Source organism: Nothobranchius furzeri, chromosome 18, assembly GCF_043380555.1.
Source record: "Nothobranchius furzeri strain GRZ-AD chromosome 18, NfurGRZ-RIMD1, whole genome shotgun sequence".
NCBI classification, from domain to species: Eukaryota; Metazoa; Chordata; class Actinopteri; order Cyprinodontiformes; family Nothobranchiidae; genus Nothobranchius; species Nothobranchius furzeri.
In genome coordinates this window covers 36397189-36415605 of record NC_091758.1, presented here as the reverse complement: position 1 = coordinate 36415605, position 18417 = coordinate 36397189, and the positions used below count along the sequence as shown (strand labels likewise).

The 18417-nt window shown below is 42.8% G+C and overlaps 1 protein-coding gene across 3 annotated transcripts in view; it reads left to right on the top strand.

Moving 5' to 3' along the window:
• Positions 1-983: 983 nt before the first annotated feature.
• prkd3 (protein kinase D3) overlaps positions 984-18417 on the top strand; it is a 45476-nt gene continuing 28042 nt past the window's right edge. The window contains exons 1-2 of one of the 3 annotated variants that reach the window (XM_054741484.2): positions 984-1317; positions 1720-2311. In XM_054741484.2, coding sequence (XP_054597459.2) covers positions 2039-2311 — 273 coding nt within the window. In that variant the 5' untranslated portion in view covers positions 984-1317; positions 1720-2038. Of the gene's footprint in view, positions 1318-1715; positions 2312-18417 lie in introns of all 3 variants that reach the window. The other 2 variants (XM_054741485.2, XM_015970420.3) reach the window with 2 other exon arrangements.

The following is an 18417-nucleotide window of genomic DNA, read 5'->3' as shown; positions in this document are numbered from 1 at the left end:
ATTGAAAATAAATGTACAATTTAAGGTGCATTATGTATGAAGTAAAAATGACATCCTGTGGTAAAATTTGGTTATTGCAACCACTTTAAACAACTCTGGAGCTTTTTGCATGCTGTTGTCAAATTACAATAGACGGCGCTGCAGCATTAGCTCACAGGAGACTCAGCACCCCCACACTCACTGATGATAAACAGTAGCTACGTCCCTCCTTCCTTTGTTTTGAAAGGAGAAAAACTGACAATCTCCAAAGCCTGCTGGATATGAAATATGTATCAGTACAACCTTCCTTCCAAAATGACTGAAACATTAGACTCTTTTGGGATTTCCTCATTGTAAAATTCTCACCATATTGCTACATACTGCACCTCTAAGTACATGAAAAAATATATATTTTTACTTTTATCAATGTCTTTGATATGCTTTGGTCATGATTGTGTTTTTTACATGTCATTACAGCATCCATTGTGTCTAGTTCTGCCTTAATATCACTTTTTTCCTCTGCCAGACTAATGTGCCATTTTGACAACACACACACACACACACACACACACACACACACACACACACACACACACACACACACACACACACAGTGATGGAGTGGCCTTCCTGCGTTGCACTTTTCTTTCATTGAATAATTTTAAAAGTTGTTCAACATGCATCCCGATAACTAAAATCACAGTCGTTTTAAATAAATAAAAACTTTCATTAATTAATTAAAACCACACAAACATAGTTTATTTAATCGTTTAAATTCATATAAGTTTAAAAACGTGTTCCAAACCGATTCGGGTCGTGTGGAATTTTTTTTAATTGGCACAGACAAGTTGAAATAACGGAAAAGAAACACGCATGCGCAGTGACTATTGCAGACTCGGGAGCGCCATGACTCCGTATGAACTGTAGTTCAAGTTTTCCCTCCTCACACTCTAAGTCGCTTGTGCGGAAGTGAAAAAAGACTCCAATTCCCAGCAAGCACCGCTTCCCTCCCTCTCTTTTTTACTCGTCACGCACGAGGGGGGCACGGGGGAGCAGTCACAGCTGGAAGGATAATAAGATGCGCATGAATTTACAATGTGGAATAAAAGATCAGAAATGGGACGCAGCGTTTTTCTCAGCGAGTCAATAACTTCCGCTGGTGTTTGTCAGATGTAGGCGACGACGTGGTGGTTGTATCGTTCACCGCAGCTACGTCCTGAACAAGCGAACAAAACACCATAAAACTTCTGGGCTTTTCTCATTTGATGGAGTTGAAAAGTTTCCCCTTGGGCTGCGTGGCGGCGATGGAAGGAGAGGCGCTCTTCGCGGGACGTGGAGGTAAAAGTTTCCCCGCTGCGGCGCTCTCGTGTCGACGTTAAAAAACTCGGAACACGGACAACAAAGAGCTCTCAGAAAGTGCAAAATTCGTCGCTTGTGTAACTTGTTTTGATGGCGTTTTCTCCGATCGGTGGTGGGAGGGGTGCAGATGTTCGAACGCCTTGGCTCCAGATGTTCGCGAAGCTTGAATTTGATTAATGAACTCTCCCGTAAGCCTCAGTGTCAGGAGGCAACTGACTCAACCTGAACGAGTTTTATAAAATGAGTGAAATGGAAGTTTAAAACTAAAGAAATGCAGCTAAAACTACAATTAACACGTGCTTCTGGATCAAATGCACACGTTTGACGATTTTCTGTGTTTTATAATTAAATAATAGTGTTTATGTGTGTTTGTGGAGGCAGGCTTCCTGTGGTCACACTGGATTACTGACTTCAGCGAAGAGAACCAGCGGAACTCCAGGATATGAAGTGTGTTGTTACCCTCCTGCAGATGTCTGTGGATTGCTCGGAGTCGTTCCCCATCACCTGCCCATCCGGTTAATAATGCATGTGTTGTGTGAGCCCAGGTGGGTGGGAAGGATAAATAGCATACAGCAAAATAAACAGTGCTGATGAGGAGGTTTGTCTGCTGAGAGAGAGAGAGCAGTGTTTCTGTCTGCAAAAGCCTTCACTGAACTCTTCCACCATTCAGCCTTTCACATTGCAACTGGAAGAAACCCCAATGTCTGCCTCCTCTTCCCCATTCCTCCATTCTCTCCATCCGCACCACCCGTCCTCGCCGTCCGCCCATTTGCCAAGCCTGCCCGGACAGATCTACCAGCGGCTGTCCAACGGCAGCCCCAGCGCCCTCAGTCCCACCAACTCCCGCAGCTCCTTCCATGGCGTGTCCTTCCTGCTGCAGATCGGCCTGACCAGAGAGACGGTGAACTTAGAGTCTGGCGACCTCTCACTGTCTGCTGTCAAAGACCTGGTGTGCTCCATAGTTGATCAAAAGGTAAGAATGTCCTCAAGTGCCTCTTGATCATAAAATCCAGTTGTGTTTTCACTTATTTAGATCGTCAAACTCTGGAGAGGTTCCCACAAACGTCACTAGTGCTCAGCAGAAGTGGCCTTGTTCCCACCAGCATGTGCTTTGCTGTCTCCTGCCATATTCATCTGTTCAGGTTTTGTTTTTCCAAAGCAGACATCTGTGCCCTGCGCCTCCAAACGAGTCAAACGCTGCAGAAACATGCGGACAATTGCACTGGAGCTCCTCCAGTTACACGGCACCGCGTACCCACTCCAGTTGTTTACGTGCTGGTGTAATGTTACTTTACATGAAGCAAGTGCACAGACATTTACGGGCCATGCAGGTTCTCTTTTTCTTGCAAACCTCTTTATTTATTTTTAAAGATAATAATCGGACTTATTAATATCTCACCTGTTACTTGTTCGATCAACATACGTTTGGAGAAACAAAGACAAAAGGGGACAAATTATGACTTTTTTTCTCTCAAGGTATAGTAGTTTTATAGTCGATACAAAACGTAATTCAGAAGGCCTCTCCAATAAGGCGATGCGTGCAGTTTTATTCCTGACACTTTCAGTACCTTCCAGAATGAGCCGTTTCAGGGCCCCCTGTCACTTAACTCATTCGCTGCCAGCGTTTCTCACCGTTTTTACAGTTTTTTTAAGAGTCACAGAACGTTGCACGCTAGGATGATGTCGACGCCAAAACAACCAAAACAAAGAGGAGACACACCTCTTGCATCAGGAAGAATCCGTGCGTTTCGAGCGTTATCCGTTCTTTCATAATCCGTTGTTGAATTGTGATCGGCGGAAGCTTTTCCGGTTCGCGCCTCACTTTTTTTTTACAGCAGCGGCCCAAATCGATCTCCTAACACATGGATTTTCTGCTTCCTGATCACGTGACGTGTGACGTATGCGGATGAAGATCGGCTTTAGAGCTGAGATGTTTGTTCACGGTGCGGGGGCTTGTTCCGACGCCCACACTGTAAAAAAATGGAAATGTGTCATGAACAGAACTCAGAAGACCCGTGAAGACGCCAACATAGTAAAAATATATAAAAAAAGTCTTTATTTCAAGCAGAGTTACCAGATGGGCGAGGCTGGAGTCAGAGTCGGGGACAGGCGAAGGTCACAATGGCAGGCAGAGTACAAGGCAGGGGTCAGGAGAAAAACGAGGTCTGGAGGCAGAGAGCAGGCAGGGAGAATCGCTGGAGAATTACTGGCAGGGCTGTAATAATCTGGCAGAGACTGGATGGGTGGATGGTTCTTTTATAGCAGGGGAAGCAGGTGTGTAGATGAGCTGAGGAGTCAGGAGCAGGTGAAGTGGATGAAGCTGATGACAGGAACAGGTGAGAAGAATGGAGTGTATTGTGGTTGCTAGGGAAACGGGGCTTGTCAGGAGCTTGGTGAAGGGACCAGGTGAGCTGAATGAAGGTGAAATGAGGGTGAAGGATGGGAGTCATGACAAAATGACGATTTTAGTCGTCATTGGCAGTGAACGGTTGGATTTAAAATGATGACTTTAGTCGTCAATGGCAGTGAATGAGTTAAAAAAACAAGCTGTAGTTGGCCACGCCCACCCATTCCCCTCTCAGGCTGCTATAAGCTGAGAAGCTCCATCTGGAAGGGGCTTAGAGTAGAGCTGCTGCTTCTCCAGTGGCAGCTCTCTCTTGCTCAAAAAAGCTGGTTCTATTTTTCTGTCGCCGTTTGTGACATCACAAACGGCGACAGACGAAACGGCTTGTTTTAGGCACGTAATTCCTAAAACCAAACACTGACAGAAAACAGGAAGTTGAGACCCACAGGGCAGCACAAAATAATGTAAAACCTGAGTTTTGAATACTGCCCCCTTTAAGTCTGATTGCACAGATGGTTGGTCCGAGCGGGACCAGTCACAAAGTGTTTGTGCTGTCTCGGAACAACTCTAGACTAAAAAAATCATGCAAAAGCTGTTTAATAAACTTCACCACCACCCTAAATTTTCCATTGCACGGTCATTTACATGGAATTTTGTGGTTATTAGCAGAGGAAGTGGGTTTGGGGAAATTCCAACCATTGGCTTGCGGCTGGAATTTTATCCTAATTTTGCAGGAATAACCACGAAAGGTAAAATTTAAAGCAATGGCTGAGTGTTTAAGATCGTTTTGAGATCGCAAATGTTTTAGGACGCGTTATAACTGGCCTTAACGTGACTAACGGATAACGCTTTAAAAAGCATTTTTTACACATTCATGTGCTTTCAAACTCCCGGTAACGTTTTCGTGCACGCAGGTTTTCGTTGCCGTACAGGATTATGTGAATAATGAAATGGCGTCCACTTTTGCAATATTTTAGCCTCTTTGGATTAATGCTGATGACTCCATTTGTGTCTGTAATTATCAGCGATTGAACAAAGGAGCGCATGATTAAACAAAGCAATTCCATCAACGAAGGGAAGCTGAACGTGGCGGGGAGGCCGGGACAGTATTGATGTCTGAGATGGTGAGAAATAAAACGAGGATCTAAGGTAGACGGAGCAACAATTAGAGGATGTTGAATCTGTAGTGAGTTTGTGTCTTTTGCGTCTTTCTGAGTTGACATTCCAGAGGAGCTGGGTAATGTTGTTGCTCTTTACGAGGTCTGCTGATTCTCACTAGCTAGTTATGAGGCGTTCTGGTCCGCAGAGCAGAAAATCTGATCGCCACAGACATTTAGATAAATACTGTAACATATTGGAGTATTTGTGAGAATGTGGAGCAGGAAGAAGGTTGGAAGTGTGACATTTTAAAGACAACCCTTAGAGGAATATCAGAGGGAGTAGGAACTGATGATCTGTGGTTAAGATTGCCTTTTAATTATGCGTTTTTATCTCTGAAGCTACAGTAGATGCAACTGGCTTCATACGATCCACCTTTTCCGACTGCTTATCCATTTTTATTGTAAGTTTTGTCTGTCGTGCACCGCTTCAACTATTTGATGAATTCCAGCCAAATGGCTTTGATATCAATGGAAAATATGACTGCATCATCGTGTGCTTTCAATTCATCCCTGCCTCAGAATTCACTTGAAAAAATGCACAACAGCAGGGAGTTTTTATCTTTTTTTTTTTTTTTTTTTTGCAGAGTTTGCCAACTTTTCCAGCGGAGGATCACTGACCCGAGCTAGACTAGCCAGTGGTGGTTGCCCCTGTATGTTTCTAGTCAGCAGAACTTCAGGTGTCTGTCAGCAGAGGCAAGACAGGAAGAAAGCCTCATCTGCTAATATCTGCACGGGGATAGAAAAATGGATGTTTCCCCCTGTGGTGCCGTTTCCTCCACTGAGAGCTGGCTCGCTTCGCTAAGTGACTCACCTCTCAGTCACGCAGCAAACAGGGATGCTTATCCCCAACTTAAATCTGTGCAGACTAGTGTCAGGTTTTCTGCTGGGTCAATTTTTAGAGTTAATTACCTCAGAACCGTGATTTAAATTGTGCATCAGCTGTTTTTTTAATCCATCTGCCTGCCGATCGCGGTTCTGTGCTAACGTGCCAGCAGAGCAACACGGCGAGCCGGATGCACGTCCTGGAGATTTTATTGTAATCCAGGTTGCTTCGGGGTGCTTAAAAGTTTAAATTCTCCTTCCAAACGTGTCCCATCTCTGTTCTTGTTTTCCTTCTTTACGGATTCATCAACTGCTCGTGTTTCAGCTGGATCGGTAATGCTAGTTTTGCAGCAAGAGTAAGGAATCTACTTTTAAGTACACAGAAGGAAATAAAAGCTTCAAACATTTTTTTTATATTTTTTTTACCAAATACAGTTGGGCAAATGAGTATTTGGTTGCCACTGGATATGCAAGCTGTACAAGAGGTCTGTAGGGTACTCTGTGAGGGACAGAATGTAAAAGAAAATCCAGGAAATCACCTTGTGTGATTTTTAAAGAATTTATTTGTAAAATGATACAGAAAAAAATTGGTCAATAGCAAAAGTTTGCCTCAGTACTTTTAAATGTAATCTTAGTCGCAATGACAGAGGTCACCATTTTCTGTAGGGCTTCTTGACCAGGTTTGCACCAGTGTAGCTGCTATTTTGGCCCATTCTTCTACGCAGATCTCCTCTAAAGCTGTGATGTTTTGGTGCAGTCACTAGGCAACACGGGCTTTCAACTCCCTCCAAAGATTCTGTATTGGGTTGATCTCTGGAGACTGGCTAGGCTGCTCCAGAACCATAAAATGCTTTTTACATGGCCACTCCTTTATTGCCCAGGTGGTGTGTTTGGGATCATTGTCATGGATGATCCAGGTATGTTTCATTTGATGGAAGGAGATTTTGCCCAAAATCTCATGATACGTGGCCCCATTCATCCTTTTCCTAATATGCACCAGTCGTCCTGTCCCCTTTGCAGATCAGCAGCCCCAAAGCATGATGTTTCCACCCCCGTGTTTAATAGTGGGTGTGGACTTCTCGGGATACAACTCGGTATTCTTTCCCCTCCAAACACAAGTGGCATTAATACCTAAGACTTCAGTTTTGGTCTCATCTGACCACAAGATTCTGTCAGTTCTCCTATAGATCATCCAGATGATCTGGGCCTGGACATGTGTTGGCTTTAGCAGGGGGACCTTTAGAGATCTGCAGGGTTTTAATGTGTGAAGATGTAGTGTGTTACTAAATGTGTGGGCCCAGCTCTCTTTGGGTCATTAACCAGTTTGTCCCATGTAGTTTTGGGCTATTTCTTGACTGTTCACAAGACCATTTGTTCCGCACGAGGTGAGATCTTGTATGGAGCCCCAGGTTGAGTGGTCTTGTATTTATTCCATTTGGTAATAATTGCTCCAATGGTTGATGTCTTCTCTTCAAGCTACTTTCCTTGGCTCATTCCAGTCAGGTGTACAATGTTGTCCCTCTTGCCTTTAGACAGCTCTCTGGGGGTGGCCATGGTAGAGGCTGGAGTATGACAGTTTGAAGGTGTGGACAGGTGTTTTTTAGACGGGTAACGAATGGAGAATAGCAGTACCTTTTAAAGAAGTAACAGGTCTGCCAGGGCCAGAATTCCTGCATGTTTGTAGCTGCTTAATACTTATTTTCTGCACCAATATACTAATAATTTCTTCGATGTGCAAATCATACATTGTGATCACCTGAATTTTTCTTTACAACCCGTCTATCACAGGTGAAGTGTACCTACGATGAAAACTACAGACCTCTTTCATCTTTTAAGAGAGACAGCCTGCACAATCAGTAGCTGCTAAATACTTTTTTTGCACCACGATATAATTCCTAACCTGTATTTTGCTCATATCTGAGTTCTTCTAGCATTTACAGAATCTTCTGTTGTTTGGCTTGAGAGGACCTCATAAAGACTAATGACAATAACACTCAACAGGTGACACTTATAACTTTTATATTTATTGCAACTCTATGCTCATATCTATCTATCTATCTATCTATCTATCTATCTATCTATCTATCTATCTATCTATCTATCTATCTCTCTATCTATCTCTCTATCTGTCTATCTGTCTATCTGTCTATCTCTCTATCTGTCTATCTCTCTATCTGTCTGTCTATCTATCTATCTATCTATCTATCTATCTATCTATCTATCTATCTATCTATCTCTCTATCTCTCTATCTCTCTATCTCTCTATCTATCTATCTATCTATCTATCTGTCTATCTATCTATCTATCTATCTATCTATCTATCTATCTATCTATCTATCTATCTATCTACATACATACATACATACATACATACATACATACATACATACATACATATATATATATATAAATGTATATATATGTATGTATGTATATATATATGTATATATACTGTATGTATGTATGTATATATGTATATGTATGTATATATATATATATGTATATATGTATGTATATATTTATAAATATGTGTATATATATATATATATGTATATATATATATATATATATATATATATATATATATACATATATATATATACATATTAGGGCTGCACAATATATCATAAATATATCGTTATCGCGATATCAGCATGCACAATATGCACACCGCAAAGAACAGATAAATATAGCAATAAATGGTCAGCACAAATGTTTGCTACTCATAATGCATTCTGTCAATCAAACGGAAGCATGATGTTTTTTTTAACAAATCAAATGGAGCTCTTCATCCATTAGGCCAATCGGGTGGGTTCTCATAGGTTAGATGCCCGCCCCCGAGGCGGACGGCACTTCATTTGATGGTCAGCAAACACCTCAGTTAGCTTTGTTTTGCTCTTTTTGCTGATTCTGCTTTTCCCGGGATCCACTGATCGCCTTTTCTTGTTTTCTTTTTCCCTTTCGTCACATCGTTTGCTCTTCTCATTTTTATGATTTTTTTCATTTTGTTTTTGATTATTTTTGTTCCTGAGTTAAGTTTTTATTTATCGCAAGTAATATCGTCATCGCAATATTAATCACTGTTATCGAATATCACAGGTTTTCCTAATATTGTGCAGCCCTAATATATATATATATATATATATATATATATATATATATATATATATATAGTTGGACTTTGAAATCCTTTGGCTGCATAAGTCGTGTGCAACGCCAAGTACAATGTCCTACAACCACATATTTTGTTAGAAACACAGATTCCTGTTGTCGTCGTCGTCGTCGTCGTCGTCGTCTTCCTCCACTTATCCGGGTCCGGGTCGCGGGGGCAGCATCCCAACTAGGGAGCTCCAGGCCGTCCTCTCCCCGGCCTCGTCCACCAGCTCCTCCGGCAGGACCCCAAGGCGTTCCCGGACCAGATTGGAGATGTAACCTCTCCAACGTGTCCTGGGTCGACCCGGGGGCCTTCTGCCGGCAGGACATGCCCGAAACACCTCCCTTGGGGAGATTCCTGTTGTGGTACTGATATCCACAATCTGCAGTCACATTTGTTGGTATCATCTTGAAACTTGTGATCATAGCTTAAGGACAAAATTAGTTATTTTTTTCTCCTGAAGTCTTTGCTTTCCCTAAAAATTGGTGTAACTTATTCTTTGTGTTTGCTTCTGATGACATTTTCTCCTGTCACTTGGCAATTGCGAGGTTTTTGGTCCTAACTGACAACAACATAATGAAATTTTAGGATTTTTTTTAGTCACTCTTTCCTGTTCTACTGCTGTAAATTAACCCAGATGTTTGTGGCTGTAAAATAGCCTTTTCATACCATTTTTTTAATCCTGTAGTTCTGAATCAGACCCGTTGTTGGACAGAGCCACGCAGCCTGCAATAATAGCAGTGAGTTGTATAGATTTTGTCCAGCCCATTCCTCTCCGTGCTACAGACTGGACCACATGACCTGGCTTGCTTCCATGGTATAGATTTCTGATCTCTGTTGTCTGAGCTGATCTGATGCTGGTTTGCACAGTAGTGGTTTGGACCACAACGGCCAATTAAACTGAAGTTGGTTAAGGTCAGTTTTGTACGGAGGAACTTGATCCTGATTGGTTCGGTTTCAGTCTCGTCGAGCAGAAAAATGACTTCTCTCAGTGTAATGTCTCAGTTGGCTAACTGAGCTCCTTGAAGACCTCGAGAAAGGATAAGAAGAGCCAGATTTTTGGCTAAATGTGTCTCTTAGCTGGAGACTGGTTGGGTCTTGGCGTCTCTGTCTGGTTTTTTGGGAGCTTGATGAATGGAGCGAGATAAACATCCATAGCTTCCACTTGTTGAGCGTTTCCTGTTTGGTGTCGCCCAAGTCCTCTGGTGCAGCCAGTGAGGGAGCAGTGGAGGGACAAAAGTTCACGACTCTCTGAGAATGATCCCAGTAAGCCAGCTGACCAGCCCAGATGGGCCATCCAGCTTCAGAACATTCCTCTTCACCCGAGGAATTTTAGGAGGACGATGTGATGACACGAGAGGAATGGAACTGCAACGAAAGTGAAACATTTTTCTGCGGCCGGTGTGAAACATTTCAGAAATTTGCTGTTGGATTGCTTCTGTTTAGCGTTTCTTCTGTCCTCCCGCAGCTTCTAAAAACCTGTTTCAGAAGCAAAATGAACTTTCTGACAGTGGAAAGGATTTAGGGCATCAACTGGGAACGAAACGTGACATGAAAGAACAAACCGTCTTCCTGCAAAGTTGGTTTCAAGAACGCTTTGGTGTGCTTGTCCTCTTTGTTGCTTTTGCAGTGCAGCTGAAAAGGCAGTGAATGCAGCTGCCTCTGCCACAGGTCCCCACCCCCCGGCTTTCTCATTGCTGTTAAAACCCAGTCTCTGGTTGAGGGTTGTACAGCTGCCTCTGTAATTACTGAGACAAAGGCCTTTTTGAGTCAGAAAGGGGCTGCATTAGAGAACATACAGAAGCAGTTCCATCATATGAATAATATCACTTGCAACATGCAACTGTTTGCAAAGAAAATGTCCTTTCCGCACTCCTGTTCAAGATGAAACTATTTGATTGGAACACTGGTTTGGTTGTTCTTGGGCTTTAGGTGTTTACTTAAAGCTTTCGTGTCTAGAAAGCTCAGGGTTGGCAAGGTTTAATGAAAGGAGAAGAAAGAGTGAAAGTTTGCCAGTGAAACACTGAGTAAAGAAAACCGAACTTCACTTTGACCAACATTAATGGAAAGACACAGGAAATAAGTCACCATCTGCTTATTCCTTTGGAACTGAAGAGCATATTTCTCCCCAGAAGACGTCCCGGCAGTGAAGGATATTATGTGCAATGTTCATGGGGCCAAAAGATTCCTGGAAAGCACTTTCTACTTCTTGTAAAGAAAAAACAACGGCTCATAAGTCAGTATATTCACAATTTGGTTCTTGAAGACATGGTAATAGCCTCTTTTTACTGGTTTTCAGTGTTTATTTACAGGCTTTACTGATGTATTCCAAAACCGTGGAGCTGACTAAATTTATAACACGGAGGGAACTGATGCACATGCACAGCCTAAAGCCGTCTCTTGCACAAGGAATCTATCAATTTTCCTGGGCTTGGGAGTAATTTATGGAAAAGGGAAAGAGAGAAGAAAACTGGTGGTGGTGGGGGGGTATCTCTGAAGTTAAGTGACCTAAGTAATTTCTACCATCTGCAGTGCACATTTCTGCCGCCCTGCTCTACTTTAAATGTAAAGTGGCAAGGCAGAACACAGGGCCTGGCCGCAAGAGTCGGAGAATGACAGAGCGGAGCGGCGCGGCTCTCTCCGGGGACAGGGGGAGGCTGGGACAGCCTTCTTGGCAGGCTTTGGATGGGGGTTGTGGGCGCTGCACGGCCGGTTCTCTTTGCCAAAACCATCAAAAGAAGGCGGCTTCTGCTACTAAACTAAACGCAGCTTTGCTTTGGGTGTTCTGAGCTTCCAGGTCGCCACAAACGTCCTCCACCGCACTTGACTTCAGCCACTGTTGGGAGATAATCTTGCACCACTCCAATCTCCGCTAATGCTAGCTGGAATGATTGTGATTATGTTGGAAGTGGTGTGGTAGCGTGGAGCCATTTAATACCCAGGGATCCTGGTGACTTTGTCCTTGTGGAGCCGAGCACGTGTCGTGATTTAGGAGAGCTTCCTGAGAGGCTCCGTCAGTTTCCGTTCATAAATTTCTTACCGTGGCACGACGTTTTGCACTGAAAGAGGATGTGTCTTTTCCTCTTATTAATTCACTCATTAACAGTCAACATTCCACCTTACGCTCACTTCAGCACACTTAAGAATGCCAGGCGTGACGAATGCTGAGGAGAACTTGGGATTAACGACAGAAACATGACCCTTTTCTAAATAACGCATCAACGTAGTTAATCACTGATTTCACTTTGCTGACTGGAGCAACACTCTGACCCAAAAGGTTACAAATTACTCTTACTGTAGCAGATCTGCTTGCATACCAGAACTTTCTCCAGCCACGAAGACCACGTGGTTTCCATTGTGGCTTCTCGATCATATCAGCGAGGCATTATTGATCCCTGCTGCATGAGCAGGTTGCAGAATGTCTTATTCTGTGTTGTTTTCTCAGCACTGTTTGCCTTTCCTGTTTCTCAGTGCAGCGAGTGATCAGTCAAACTGATACGGAGGTGGCAGAGGAAGTGAAATTACATGTTAAAATAACAAGATGGCTTTCGAGTTTGGAGGGTAAAGGTCCAACAAAAGGCATCAGCAATTAGCAAGGCAGCAAATTAAACTCAAAGGAAATGGTTCTGCTTTCATTCGATTGGGACGAAACGTGACGAGCGACAGTTTTGGTCTGACGCCGTTTCTTTCGCTGGTTAGTTCCCCTCAGAGCCGCTCCCTGTTTCCATATTCCCCCTGTTCCCGCTCTCCAATCTGCTGTGGTCGGCAGAGCAGCACGGCCTGTTCGAGTCGTTGTGAAATGGCTTTTCTCCACGTTGCACCGGCCATTATTCTTGTCTGTGTGTATAAACATTTAGAGAAATGACCTAACGGTGTGTTTCACTCTCTAAGTAGGTGACAGCTTGACTGTTGGAATGCGGACAGCTTATTTAGTTGTGTGTTTCCGTGTTCCTAGTGACCTTCTGGAACAGACCCCACAGCAATTATTAATTTTTGTTGAGAAACAGCAGCCTGTTCCTGCATCCTGCAATTACCACACACCTTCTGACCTCCCGCACCAACAGAGCACGAGAAAGCGCAGCCGCAATCCATCTCGCCTTCGCCACCCCCCTCAGGTTCACCTGTTTATTTGCCCCCTGGTGAAGGTGAATCTGGCGCCTGCTTGCTGCTTCTCCAGAGAGAAGATGGAGTGCGCGTTGCGGTATATCTTTAAGGCAGAGGTGCTGGCGTAGGATTGCAGCGAGGCTATAACTCATCAGTAGTGTGCGGGGGCCTGGCCAAGCATGTCTTAGATCACACTGCTGTCTTCCTGCAAGGCTCTAGGTTCTGTGAGTCAGTCTTCCTCTTCTCTGCCTGGACACAGCCTAAACCCGTACGCACGCACACATGCATGACGGCATATCTGGACACAGTCATACAAGTTTTAAACCACTCTTCAGTTCTTTACACAGAAAATAAAAACTATTTATCTCCTTTCATGCAGGAGTTTTAAACTAATATGTTGAGAAATTATGGCGTTAAAGCGTTTTCTCTCAAATCCTAACGGTATGTTCAATTTCACGGTAATTTGGGAGCGATCTGTTAGCTCTGGGAGGATGTTGTGAATGATGCGATGTCTGTAAAATTGAGCCGTATTATTGGGTGTTTGTTGAATGGGGTTTACACTCAACAAAGATGTGAAATGAATGTTTGTTATTTTGAGGGGGAGATGGTCACGGTGGCACGGGCTAAACGTTTACCATTTAAATGCATCAAAACGCAACAATGCCAGTAGAAAGTCATGTCAAATAAAATCCAGTTTAAGATTAACAGATGTGCCAAACTCCCCCTATGAAACGTGAGCATCCAGCTTTTAGAAGTTTGTTTCGTAACCAAAGTACAAAACATCAAAATTTTGATTTCGGACAAAACTCTGGCATTTTAAACAGAGTCCAGTTTGTGAACCATAAGCTGTTTTGTGCTTTTAAAGGTATAGGGACAATGTGATCAAACCTTTTCAACACACTTGATATGAAACTTAACTAGTCCCTCCCCCAGCTCTTAAATGAAGGCAGGTGTTATTAGGTTGTTAAAAGCCCAGTTCAGCTCTCAGGTTTTTATTAATGTGGCAAAGACGATCCACCTTCAACTTTCTGAGAGTGAAAATAAAACTGGTCCAGTAGTTCATCAGATAAGCTGGGTTGACTCAGACTGTTAATGGCAAAGTTTAAAGTGAAGTTTTTGCACATGAGGAGTTTTGGCTACAACCACACCAAGCACATCGACCGAGTCTTCATCATTTTTGTGTTTGCTAATGCTGATTAGCTGTGATGGCCATCTTGAATCAAGTTGACTCTAAAACTTTTAAATTTACATCCAGTGCTTACTTTGGGAGTTTCATTAAAGTTTATCCGCTGGCCCAGGAGATATTTTGCTAACACACACACACACACACACACACACACACACACACACACACACACACACACACACACACACACACACACCGATCAGGGAAGAACATTTTTTCCTGCCTTTTGCCTTTCAGTGGTGATAAATAGTCGGGTATTAGACTGGAATTGAGGGTAAAAAACTACAAAAAGTGCAAAGAAAAACTTTGAAAGACCCCCAGAAAGTTTCTTGATCAAGAACTTTAAAGGGACTTTACGGAATTTTGAATTTTTATGCTCGTGATTGCCCCCTCAGGCCAAAAGCGTAACGGCAGCTTCAATAGTAAGCTCGTGCACGAGGCGCACATGCTGTACGTGCACACTCCTTAACGAAAATAACAGCTGAGACAGTCCCTTGTGTGTGTGTGTGTGTGTGTGTGGCCCGGAGGGCAGAGGACAGGAGAACGCGCAGCTAATTAATTAAATAATTAGGTTCTGTACCTTTCTCTTCAGCACAGCCGACAAAGGTTTATGATGGGTCAGTCCTCCTGCATGCTCAGATCATTCCCGTCCCTTGCTTGAAAAATTGTTCCAAAATGAAAGTTGAACCCACATCTTTTTTATCTGTGAATTCAATGCCGTTCGGCAAGTCTCAAATAAAAATTTGGGCATCTTACTGTAAAAGATATACCATTAATGTAAAAAAGAAACTTTAAATTAACTATGTTCACATCCAGAATCAAACCCAGGTCTTCCGCATGAGAGTCCGACGTCTTACCAGGTGAGCTAAAGCACCAGTGACGTCTTTTGTACCGGTAACATTTATATCCTTGATGACAGCTGAAACAACATCAAACCAAAGAACAGTTCGGAGCGAAAATGGCTATTTTGTTGCTAATTTGCAGGAAATATCTAGAAGAAAGTTCTACAGAAAGTAGCTAAGGGTCCTCAGAAATGTAGCTAGCTTTGTCACTAGGCGTTAGGAACAGCGACAAAGTGGCACTGCCTCTCTCTCTGCTGCTAAAGCTACGGATAGCAAATGCTACGGGCTATGCCTGAGCGTGAACGCGCATGAAGCAGCCTGCTCGACCCGAGCATCTCTCTTTTTCTGTGATTTTACAGAAAAACAGGCAATCACAGTAAAAATGCCAGGGCTCATTCTACAGGACCAGGGCATTGCAGGAGAATGCATGAAGAAGACATTTATTATTTCTATACATGTTTTGGCTGTCAGACTTCCATAATGCCCCTTTAAAGGACAGAAGAAAATCAGGCTTTTTGGAACCAAAATAACAAGTTTTTTGTTCAGTGCTGTATGTAAAAGTTTTATAACATTGGGTTAGAAGCCACCTGGTAGCTTTAGGGATGCAATGGCTTGTATCCAAACAGTGACCTCAGCACCATTATCTCCAGCTCACTTCAATGCTTTTGTAATTTTGGCCAAATTACCTCAGAGGAAGATTGTTTCTCCAGATCAAAATAATCAAAAGTGGTGGGACTTTCTTTGGACTGCCTTGCGTTACCGTTTTGTCAAGCCAGAAGGAGATTTGGCTTGAAGTCATCTTCTATTGTGGTTCATGTAAATTGGGTAAGTGGTATAGCTTTCCTAGAGTCTCGTGATGATTGAAGGAGGTTTAGGATGTCAGGTGTACACTCTCCTACTACGCTGTGGTCTGAACAAGGCTGTTCACCTAATCTCAGTGGTTAGAGTTTTGAGTCCACCACAGAAAAACTGTAGATTCACGTGGATTTCAATCACACACACACACACACACACACACACACACACACACACACACACACACACACACACACACACACACACACACACACACACACACACACACACACACACACACACACACACACACAAACACACACACACACACACACACACACACACACAACCTTCAACTTGGAGTAAGAAAGATGCCAGGAGGGAATTAATTGCAAATGAAGGCCTGGAACTTTTTCAAACCCCAACATTTCTCTTCTTGCCTTACAGCGATGCTTAAGCTAAGCTACAACTTTCTGATGTAAAGATTGAAGGTAAAGTGTAAGAAGTAAGAGGGAAAAGTTTTATTATATGTCAATATTTTGCCGGTTACCTTGCAAGGCAACTGTTGCTGTGTAAATAGCATCAAATCGCACCTGAATGACCAAGCCAAGGTTTTCAGTTTGAGTGTTACCGTACTGAGATGCTGCGATGTCGTGCACATCGAAGAGGACTCGAGCTCCAGACACATTTCGGTAAAGCCCTTATTTCACGCTTCAGTGAGACTTTACAGGAGTGTCAAGTGTGTTTCAGGCTGCACGTGTTTGGTTCAAAGATCCTGCTGCTGCATTCCGTGATGACACGGTAAACGGGAGAAGTTACAGCGACGAATGAACGGTGAGCCATATTCCACTGCGTGGAAGAAAACAAGTTTGGCAGCAAGCAGAGCGAAAGCCGCCGCTTCTCTTGTCGCGGAGCCACCTACCTCACCAGTTTCCTTTGTGCTGCATGTGGCTGTTTCAGTTGAATAACTCGGGGTGAAGTTTTCCTTTTGCAGAGGAAAAGAACTTGTGTTGTGAAGGTGTTGTGCACAGTGATGGGGTGACTTCTTGAATATTTACCATATGAGGTTTGTCAGGCTGCAGCTCATACCTCCCCCCCACTTCTCCCGCCTCCAGCTGTGGTGTGTGTTTTTCTTGGCTTGTGCCTGCAAACAGAGGAGCAAACTGTTTTATATTATGTACAGTTGAAGCAAAACGTGCATCTTGACCTTTGTGTGCACAGAGCAGAAAAGGAGACGCTTTCTATGCAGTTTGTGAAATGTCATTTTCTTTTACTTGATCATTTGATGTATTCATGCACAAAGAATTACTTACATAACATATTTATTTACTATATATTGTAACGCCATGTTCTAAAAAGCAAAAAAAGTCAATATTTTAAAATTGAATAGAGTTGTGGTAAGATTTAATTTTTTTATTGACTCTTCAGTCTATCACAGTTGTGTCCTTGGGCAAGATATTTAACCCGCCTTGCGTCCTGGTGGTGGTCAGAGGGAAAGGCGGCGCCGGTATACGACAGCCTCACCTCCATCAGTGTTCCTAGGGCAGCTGTGGCTATGTTGTAGCCCATCATCACCAGCGCGTGAATGTGTGTGCATGGCTGCGTGACTGATTGTGTTGTAAAGCACCTTGAGGGGTTGTAGAACCCCAGAAGGCGCTATATCAAATTCAGGTTATTTACTATTTACAAACTAGTGTTTAGAATTCGTTAACAGCTTGTCTCAAATGTTCTATTTGCTTCCCTTTAAAGTAGGGATGCAACGATACCACATTTTCCAAACTGATACGATACCGATACTTGGATCTGAATACTCGCCGATACCGATTACCATTACCGATATTTCTACCACACACAAAAAAAAAATGCAATGATTTGGAATACAGATTTTATTTTCTTCTCTGCTTTCAACAGGAAAAGACTGTGAGGTAGATTAAAAAGTAAAATATATGAACAGAAATCATCACAAAACTAAAATATTAGGTGAACAGAAATGATAAGTTACAGTTAAGTCATTTTCAAGCAACTCCATTGGTATCGGTTCCTGGTATCGGTTAACTTTTATCGACACCGATACCAGTATCGTATCGGTATCTGCACCGATACCGATACCAGTATCGGTTTTGACGCATCCCTACTTTAAAGTAAATAATACAAGGTGCAGGACATGCTCATAGTAATCTATTATTACTCTTTTCTGAGGCTAAAATAATAAAAAATAAGCAAGTTTATTTTTTTCTTCTTTAGATCCATCTCTGTGTCTGGAAGTGCTCACAGGAGCAGACTGAAATATTGAAGATGGGAGTTGAGGTCACTGCTATAGAAGATAGATCTTCACATCTCATAGTCATGATTTGTATTGCATTAATGTTTAGTCAAACATATTTTATTTGTAAAACCACTGTTATTTTTATGGTGCAGTCTTAAGCCCCGGTCTGGGTCTTCAGACCTGTGGGTCTGGTTTATATGACATGCGAATGTGGAGAGTAGCTGTGTACCAGACATAATGTAATGTAAGCATACAAGTGTGTGACAGGGTTATATAAATTTGGGAGGATTGTTTCTTCCCAGACTGTTTTAAACGTGACACAGCTTGATTGCTTTAGTGTATATACATAAAATAAAGAAAGTGATGTTTACTTGGTGATGACTTTTCTGTTTAGCCTGTTGGATGT